This window comes from Phocoena sinus, chromosome 1, assembly GCF_008692025.1.
Source record: "Phocoena sinus isolate mPhoSin1 chromosome 1, mPhoSin1.pri, whole genome shotgun sequence".
Classification (NCBI taxonomy): Eukaryota; Metazoa; Chordata; class Mammalia; order Artiodactyla; family Phocoenidae; genus Phocoena; species Phocoena sinus.
In genome coordinates this window covers 140540864-140550967 of record NC_045763.1, presented here as the reverse complement: position 1 = coordinate 140550967, position 10104 = coordinate 140540864, and the positions used below count along the sequence as shown (strand labels likewise).

The 10104-nt window shown below is 39.1% G+C and overlaps 1 protein-coding gene across 6 annotated transcripts in view; it reads left to right on the top strand.

The window, feature by feature from the left end:
- The first annotated feature begins 2148 nt into the window (after positions 1-2148).
- The window catches only part of EDEM3 (ER degradation enhancing alpha-mannosidase like protein 3), a 90440-nt gene continuing 82484 nt past the window's right edge, over positions 2149-10104 (top strand). For 4 of the 6 annotated variants that reach the window (XM_032640189.1, XM_032640171.1, XM_032640163.1 and 1 more), the window contains exons 1-2: positions 2152-2543; positions 6848-6893. In XM_032640189.1, the coding sequence (XP_032496080.1) occupies positions 2383-2543; positions 6848-6893 (207 nt within the window). In that variant the 5' untranslated portion in view covers positions 2152-2382. Of the gene's footprint in view, positions 2544-6847; positions 6894-7429; positions 7501-10104 lie in introns of those variants that run through there. The other 2 variants (XM_032640206.1, XM_032640197.1) reach the window with 2 other exon arrangements.

The window sequence follows — 10104 nt, the reverse complement described above, 5'->3', positions numbered from 1 at the left end:
ATTAAAGCTGCCAAAGAGGATCCAGGATGGAACCAACATAGGGTTGCAGGTCTGTACAAAGCATAAAATGAAATATTGTACAGAAGTGACCTCATGTGTTTTCACAGCCTCCATGTAAGTAGATAAGAACTATTATTCCCACTTTATAGATACGGAAACTGAAGGGATAAGGAAACAGGTAAGTATACCCAACATTTATTGAGCATGTGTAATATAAGAGGCACAGTGCTGAGTTTTGGAACATACATATAAATAAGGTAAAGTCAATACCCTCCATGCAGTCACAACGTAGTGGACACGGCTGACTGTGAAAAACACAATAATAAGGACACAGAATACAACGGGAGGATGATGTCTAATGGCTGGAAGGCTTTGGAAGGATTTTGTGGAGGTGGAATCTGAGCAGAGACTTAATGGGTAGTGAGTATTCTACAGACAAAGATGGAGGGACAGCAGAGGGGATGGTAACAGCAAAGGCATAGAAAGGATATAGTATGAGAATCTGTTAGTTTTCTCATAGAACTTGAGTGCAGGGCAGGGGTAGAAGGGAGATAACATGTTCAGAGGATTTGTAGATGTCCTTGAATGCCAACTCTGGTAGCAATGTAGAGAAGAGTTAGGGTGGCAAGGAGATAATTTAGGAGACTATTGTGATGGTTCAGGAAAGAGGTAATGGAGGCTTGAACTGAGCAGAAGCAGGAGTAGAAAGAAAGGTAGTGATAGCAGAAGTAGAATCTATGTAATTGTCAAGTGATTGGGCATAGACTGTGAAGGAGGAGGATGAGTTGAAGATGATTCTGACATATTGAGTCAGTTAACGTTATTATATTTGAGCTTACCCTTGGACCAGACAGAAGGGAATTTCTATTGGGGAGGTGGAAATGTGGGTCTGGAGATCAGGACAGACACTGAGTTAGAAATCAACCACAGGGATATGATGGTACAAAGAGAAACCGATGAAAAGAAAACCTTAAAATTTTAAGACAGAGAGGGGTAATAAAGGCAGAGGAGTCATTGGTGTCACCTGAATGGTCGGTCTGAGAGGGAAGCAGAGGATGTAAGATGACAGAAATCAAGGAAGAACAGCTGAGCTGCTGAGGGTAAGAGTAAGCGATTTCCTGTGGTCACAGAGGTCACGACCAAGCTCCTAAACTCCGCACCTACCTACTGAATTATTACACAAGAAAAACAGTGTGGTTTTTCAAGAGGATTTTACTCCTCATTTTCCCTCGGCCATCAAAATTAATTGCAAGTTCCAATTTTCATTAAACTTTCTTTGCAGCTCACACTAGCTTTCTTACATTGAGCTTTCTAGATGACTATTATTAATCAAGTACGAGGTCCCTCCGTGCCCTCCTTCACTCTTGTGGTTACGTGCGAGGGCTTCCAAGTCACAGAGGCTGGCTGGAATCTAACCCAGCAGTGTGACGAGGCTCACTACCTAACTTCTCTGGCCTCGGTTTCCTCGTTTGCAACATGGGGGCGGTGGTACTCACCTATTAGAGTTGAGAAGAGTGCATGAGAGAATGCAAGTAAAACTCTCAGCACATTGCCGTCAAAGGCTCAATTCATTTTTGCTGTTACAGTATTGAAATCTCCCTGAAGGTAGAAGACTACTCCAATAGGACTACTTTTCCCTAAGGCGTGCAGCACTGATCTGAGGCCGTCTGAGCCTCATCCTGCCAGCCCTCAGCGAAACGCACACGTAGGAAGAGGGATAAAGAGCTGACGGGTTCTCCGGGACTCGGCAGCCCACGGAGTAGGGCGGCTGGCTGCAGGGAGCCGGGGGAGGAGGGATCGCAGGAACCGCCCGAGCCCCTCGGCGGACCACACGTCACAGGGTGCAGCGCGCCCACCCAGAGTGGAAATTTAGCCCGGTGGAGTCGGATTGCGAGAGAGCCGCGGAGGAAGCAGTGAGCGATGGGAGCGGTAGTTTTCAGGCCTCAAGTTCACGGGTCGGAGGATGGCCGAGGCGAAAGGTCCCTCCCCGGTCCCGCCTTTTGTCCACGTCTCACTTCTCCCAGCCAATGCTCTCTCCTGTGCCCCGGGCCAGCCCCTCTCCGATCCGGCCCCCATTGGCCTTGAGGCTCAGCGTCTTGGGCCCTACCCGGAAGTAGCATTTGGGGAGGTGGTTTCCTAGACTACGACACCGGAAAGCTGGGGGAGGCGCTCTGGGCTGCTGAGAGCGGAGGGCGGTGGCAGCGCTGGCGCTGGGGACCGGCTCAGTGGCTTCGGGAAGCAGCTCGGCGACGGCGGCAGCTCGCGTTCCTCCGCATCCCGGCCTCGACACGGCTCGCAGCTCCTTTGCCACCGGCGTCCGGCAATGTGTCCCACCGGCCGGGCGTAGCAGCTGCGCGTGCGCGTGCGCGGAACCGCGGGGCCATGAGCGAAGCCGGCGGTGGCCGGGGCTTTGGGTACTCGGTCCCCCAGCGAGCGCCATGGAGCCTGGTGGCGGCGACGGCCGCGCTCTGCCTGGTGTCGGCCACGTCCGTGTGGACGGCGGGGGCCTCGCCCATGAGTAGGGAGGAGAAACAGAAGCTTGGGTAAGGGTGCTTGGAAGCCTGGGGTGGGTTTCCTCGTGAGGCTGACCACGGGCGAGGTGCCTGTCATTGCGACCCGGGCGCCCAGTGGCCTCTCCTGTCGCGATTGGGACGGCTGTTGCCTCGAGAGAACCCTGGCGGGGTGGACAGGGTCCGGGAAAGTGGGGGTCGCCGCCCGCGATGCTACCTCGCGGGATTGTCGGGGTGTCGCCCGGGCCGTCTGTGACACGTGCAGGCTCCTTAAGGCCAGCCGCGGTGTGTCAACGCGGCTGCCATGTCACTGGCCCGTGAAGGGGGCTACACACCGTTTCCCTGCGCGCGAGAGTTCCGAGGTTGCCTTTCATCAGAGACGTGGTTAGATTTCTTGCACAAGTGAGCTCCCAGGTGGGAAATGTTGCTGATCTCACAGCAGTTAAGGAAATCATGTTTACACCTGTTACGGAATAGGGGGCGTTCATTGGAACTTGAACTTTACACATTTTACTATTTCTTTGCAGTGGTTTTTTGCACTGCATTTTCATAGTAGAACAGTATTTGATGGTAGTATTCAAAAGCCTCAATTAAATATACCTATTCACTTTACTCAAAGTAGTTTTATCAGTCTTGAAAGTCATAAAAATCTTCCGTTATATGTACAGCATTTAATTTAAAGTAAGTGTTCCTAATACACACCAGGTCCCACAAATGAATAAGGAAAAAGCCAAGAGACAGTAGAAAATGGGCAAAGGGCGTGAAGAGTTAATTCACACAAGAGGAAATGCAAATGGGCAATAAACATGAAGTTACTCAACCTCATAAATCTGAGAGATGCAGACTAAAACAATGAAATAGTTGGGTTTTTTGCCATCAGGCTGGTAAATACAAAACACAATACATGGATGGAGTACTGACTGGATAGTTGAGGTGTGAGAAGGAACTTGGTGGGAGTGTAAATTGCTGTAATTTATTGACCGTCTCCTAAAATTTAAATTGTATGTATTCTTTGATTCATTAATCCCATCTCAGGGAATCTATCCTACAGAAATAAAAGCACTATTAAAGTAGAAATAGGTGTACAGGGATGTGCATTTTGAAAGAACAGAACTGTTCCTTGGAGCATCCATATTATGGAATAATATTCAGATATTAAGGAGGAGTTCGGTCATCGGAAGGCTACCCAGAATATACTCCCAAGGCCAAAAAGATGTAAGCTGTAGAATACTATCTGTAGTATCCCATGTTTTAAAAAAAACGGAGAAGAAATTGTTTAAGCTCAGAAAAACATGGAAAGATGACTACCTCCCGGAGTTACAATGGAGGTGAGGTCAAACCATCAGGTTTTGTTTTATCGACGTATACAGACTTCCATGTTGTTTAAATTTTTGCAAGAGTCTTGTATTAGTTTTTAAATAAAATAGCAATAAAAGACACTTGTTGGAAAATTTAAAGTGTCAGTTATCAAAACAAAATTACCAGTAAACTCTAATAAGTGTCTTAAATTTTCTCTTTGTGAATTTAATGTATCACTGATAACTGTTTTACTGAAAACCCTACTCTGTGCCAGGCACTTTACATATACTATCTCTGTAATCCTCTCTACTTCTTAATGAGGTGGATGCGATCCCCATTTTGCAGATGAGGAAATTGAGACTCAAGGTTGACTTGTTCAACGTTACAGAGCTAAGTAAATGTTGGAGCCAGTATTCAAACCCGGGTCTGTATGACTTCAGAGCCTGTGCTCACTCCACTCTGCTACACTTCCATAAGACTTGGAGAGAGAAGCTTCAAGTCTGTTAAGGACAGCAAGTATTTTTATTTGATCACAACTCCCCTTTCTCCTTTTTTTGTTAAAAATTTTTGTTTGAAGAAAAGTCATTGGATAACTCATTTTTGACCAAAATAAAATTTTAACTGTAGAGCTCCAACCAAATTGGCTTGAGATTTCAGCTCAAATTTTGAGATCATTTATGAAAGTGAAGTTACAGTTATTTAGGCTTGTTAATTTAGATTGCCTTACTCTAGGGTAAGAGTAGAATAAGAGTCTATAGCTACAAACCACAAATACACATTGCTTGACTGCTTTCTCATCCAGGAATTTTCAGGAAACGGAACTATGATTTATTAGGTTTACCTGTACAATTTTTTTTGAAAACCCAAATAATGATTTATGATAAAAAACAGAAAATGCCTATCCCTTTCCCTACCCCCCGCCCAAACTAAACTGATGATAAAGACTGAAATTATCATGAATAGTAAGCAATTGCTCGGTTGCTTGCAGTTTATAGTTTATGGAATTATTTACCTGGTTATATGTAGTCTTATACTTCCTGGAATTCATTTTTTGTTTTTGTGTTTTAAATGTTACAAAAGTTGTTAATGTTTTTACTTAAAAAATGAAGTATAAAACAGTTCAATTTCGGTAGCATTTTGGCAAGCAATGTAACTATAGAAAAAGCTGATTTATAGATCTAATTTCCAATACATTTTTATCCAGTTGTTGAATAGATATAAAACCTTATAGAAAAAAAATCTCTGTATAATATAGTAATTATTCTACCATTCTGTATTTAAATGAGTGTTAGGACTTATATGTGTAATTAGGAAAGAGAGAGAGCTCAACGGGATATTAAATACCTCCACTTTGAAGTATTTGTTGTGAAATTTGGTGATCATGTGCTGCATAAATGTAAGGATTGGAAAATAATGTGTCCTTGTTTGCAGTCGTGATTTATTCATAGTCTTGAAGCTTGAATGCTTGCAAAGTTGGGTTACCAAGTTAAAGCTTATGTTACCTGTAATACACGTGTCTAGGCACTACTATTACCAGTTACAGAAATTTACTTCTTGACAATAATTTTGTATTTATTTCAGGGGAAGGAAAAGAGAATTTCCATATTCCATTTATTGATATCAGTGCTTGAAGGGAAAATTTAGCTCCTTTTTTTTGGTTTGTTTATTAGCTAATTTGAGAGCTCTTTATCCCCTGCAATATAATAAAAAAACGTCTAGAAGGATTTTTTGAGATACTCTGTAATTTTCTGAGATAACTTGATCCATATTCTATCATACATATAAACATATAAAGAATTAGTGTTTTGGCAAAGTGACTTATCACCTTGTTAATGATTAGGTGTTTTTAAATGATTATTATTTGTAAAAAGTTGTCAGGACTTAGCTTCTTCAGTTCACAAGTTTGAGTGTACTTGATTCTGCTGGTTATTATAGCCAGGATCTGGAAATTAGTCCTTTTCTGTCTGCTAGCTATATTATTACCAGTATTTCATCATCCATGATTACAATTTTTAAAATGATAATTGCAATATAACAGGAGGTAAAGTAAAAATATATCCAGCCATTTTCTTTAATATTCTCTTCAATTCTTGCCATTAGTGATTGGAACTTTGGGAATAATAGTAAGAATTAATAAAAGATTATTAAAATATTTTTCTTCTGCTAATTATTGAGAGACTTGGCCTTGCCTAGCCATAACATTTTTTGCAGTTTTTCCTATAACCCTCACTCCCCCAATTTGAGAGTGTTTAATTGAAAGACTGATTCCTTGGTCCCAATCTTGTGGATTTTGACTTAGTAAATCTGGCGTGGGGATCAGAAATTTCCATTTTACACAGTCATTTTGGGGATTTTGAGAAACAGAGTTAGCCAAAATACACAGATCTCTTTTCGAGAATTAGTTTTCTCATATCAGGGGTGAATATTGTTTATTTGACTTTTGACAAAGTTTTTTAAAGGAGCCAAAGGTACATCATAAAATGTATCTTTTGGAAATATGACAAACATTAACAGAAATGTGTTAAACTAGGCATTAGTGATCTTATTCATTTAAGGGGAAAGGCAGAGGCTTCATAGAGTATCGTTATTTCATAGCAATACACACACCAACCCCTTTCTTTTGGTAGAATGTATAGTATAAACAATACATGGTAACAGTTATTTCTTTTGGGTCTCTTCAATATTTTCCCCTTTCAAGACATTTATGTTAAATAATTTTGTTAAGAGGTAATTGTTTTTCATCATCAGATTTTCTTCTCTCTGCATGGCATGTATCATTCAGCAGTTTTCTTAGGAAATATTATAAAATGACTTTTACATAAATTGCTAGAATAGGAAAAGTTTGGCTCATCTCTGCGTGATTCGTGAAAGCTTGTCTACTAACATGGGTGTATTTCCTGACCCTGTTTGTGTTCCTTCCTAACTAAATTTTTCTTTTGTTTTTTATTGGTATATGTTTATGAAGGAGCATTAACTTTTTGAAAGACAATAAATAGAATATACTTAACTTTTTCCCATTTCTGCTCTTTTAAAATTAGGAATCAAGTACTGGAAATGTTTGATCATGCTTATGGTAACTACATGGTAAGTAGAAAGCTTATCTTTATATACCATTTATGAGAGCTGATTATTATGTGAGCACAGTCAACTAGGAATTTTAAAACCTGAATTAATATGTTTTATTTCCTTTAAAAAATTGTCATTAATTTTTTTAAAGGAAGTTTTAAAAAAATAGTACAAACATAGGCTAACAGAGTATTCCTGATAGTGGTTCTTAGAGAACCAATTTATTGAATAGGTAAGAATAAATTGAATTAGATTATGAAACTTTGTATCTAAATAGTTTCCTTTGATGCTATCAACAGTGTTTATTAAATATATAGTTAAGGTGGATGTAAACATGAGTAAGATGTTATCTCTGGCCCTAAGGAAATTGATTCTCTTAATTAAAAAAAAAAACTATTTACAAAATTACTTTATTCACTCTGAAAAAAACAATTGCTTAAGAGAGTCAAACTGTCACCTAGTTTCTGTCCAAATTATATCCTCATAGTATGCCTTGATTTGAATATATTTTGCTTTCTAGATATGCTGATCCATATTGTTTTAAAATGTCTTAGTGCTCACTTGAGATGAAGTAGCAAGTTCAGTTTTACAAGATGAAAAAGTTCTGGAGACCTGTTGCGCCATGGTGAATATACTTAATGCTGTTAAACTTACACTTAAAGATGGTAAATTTTCTGTTACATGTTTTGAACCACAATTAAAAATTTAATCCCCCTCTAGTACAGGGGTAGGAGGTGGGGAAGGACATCTGTAGCTGCTCCCCCGCCCTGGCCACCTCTTGCCACTCAATAAAATGATCTTAAACTGCAAAAACATAGTGATAATAATTTTTAAAAGATAACTAGCCAGTAAATTTTAGAATTCAAAACATAATTTTACATGTAAATTTGTGTAATTTTGAAGAGTTTAATCAAATTATTCTGAGAATTACTTCTTATGCCTTATTATGTCAGCAGATCTTCTTTTATGATTAAAGCCTATAAAATGTAGTTGGGAAAAGTTTGGCAGAGCACTAACTTTAATTGATTCTGCTTTAAGAATTTTTCAACTGATTCTGAGTCTATTTTTCTATTACCCAAAAATCTTTATATATTGACATTATCTTTATGAACACGTAAGTACATATGCTTTTATGCATTTTTGTATTTTTTAAACATGTCTTATATTTGATAATTCTTATTCCCTTTTATACTGTACAGTTTTTAAGAGCACATACTGAGTTCTTAAATGTTTTTAGGACATGATGGAGATGAAGTTTCAGGTATTTTTAACCATGTTGAAAACACAGTTTTGAATTCATTTCTCAAGACTCAGCCATTCCCTTAACATTTCTTTCAAAATCATTTATCCCTGGTTAATTCAGTTTGGGCAAAGCATAATTTAACAAATCTAAGCTAGTAGTTTTAAGGCGGCCAAGTGGGTCCAGGGTACACCCTCAAACCTAAGCCATGTCATAAATGTGTACTTTTCGTTCCAAAGTTGAATGCAGTGGTGTACAGCTGGATTAATTCAATACATCTCACTCTGAATAGGATCCTCTCTTTGTAAAGCATGGTATCTTTAACATCTTGTTCCTTAATAGGTAAACAGCTGAAAGTTATATCAGTACATTTTTTCCTACTATAGAAATGGGTTTCTGACAGAGCAGGTACCAAGGGCAGCCCTCAGAGGACTTCCTGGTCCAATTCCTATTTATTGGACCCTAACTGGGTAACTTTCTATTATACCCACCTGCCTACAAGATCTAAAAGAGAGGGATTTCAATTCCAAAGACTGGAAACTCCTGGAATTAACACCCCTCTCCATTTTTCCAGTGGAGTCACACCCACCTGCAGTGTACTGCAATATGTATTTTTAAATATTCAACTGTTTTACAACATGAGTGACTCTTGCAATGTACTTGTGCTATGTTCAATTTATGTGAGGTTTGTAACCCAAGATTTAGTCTAGAATTCACACTTCCCCTTTTCAAGTTCTCAACTAACATGAAACAGTTCTAAAATATTAAACAGAGACCAGGTGCCCTGTACTTGTTATATGAAGTCAGCTGAAAATTTTTTCTAGTTCCTATACTCAGAAACACTGTTAGCTTGCTGTATAGGTTTTATAGTGAGATGGGTTTGAGTTCAAATCCTATCTCAGCTATTTAGCTTGGACCCTAAACAGATCATTTAATCCCCCTGAGCAGTGTCTTCCTATGTAAAATGGGGATAAGTACAAAGGATTATTGTAGATTCTAGGATTTTTGAGAGCAAGAGACCATTTTCTTTAATTTTTAATAAATTCATCTTCTGTGCCTGTGCCTAGCTAGCATCATGCCTGGTACATAAATGTTTTATGTTTTGGTTTTTTGGTTTTGAAAGAACTGAATTGAATTCTTGTGAAGGTGTAATCAGATTTTTTTTTTGCATTTGATTATTGTGATATATCTTTGCCTTTTAAAATCAAAGAAATCATTTCGTAAATTTTATTAAAAATACAAGTTAATGGTAAATTTGGGGATCTATAACTCTGTTTACTTTGGTGTACTCAGTTGCCTCCTATGCTAAAATGTAAAATGCCTGGCACATGGTAGGCATTTAATAAATGTTGAAAACCTTTCATTTCTTACTAGTTTTTAAAAATATTTCTCTCCAGTCTAGTATACAATTACAGCAATTCCTTTTAACTTTCTTGGTTCCCGGGAAAACACTGTTATTTTCCAAAGACAAGCAAAATAATATGATTAAGAGCAAGAACTCTGGAAATGAAGCAGGACACCCTGAGGTGGCTCTGCCACCTACCAGCTGGGTTACAATGGGAAAGTTACCAGATCTCCCTGAACCTATTTCTTCATCTCTCTAAAATGGTTCACCTGCCTCACAATGTTGTAAGGATTAAACAAGTTAATACAATTAAAGTGCTTAGAACTTGTGTCCAGCAAATAGGAAGCACTGTGTAAGAGTTTACTGCTACCAACTGCTGCTGCTACCATCACTGCTACTAGTAATTCATTCTCTACCTGAGATTGAAATTGCCCTCCTAAAATTTGTCGAGGCTTTAACTCAGAACTCATTCCCCAGATTGTGCATAGAACTTTCTTCAAACACACTCATTCTTTCCTTGTTCTAGGCGTGCAGCCTTTGAGCTTTTATTTTTTTTTTAATGACTCCCCAGGTTCTATTAATGCTGTTTTTCAATAACAATGCCCTGCCAGCCTTAGGTAGATTACTGCATCTCTACCATCTCT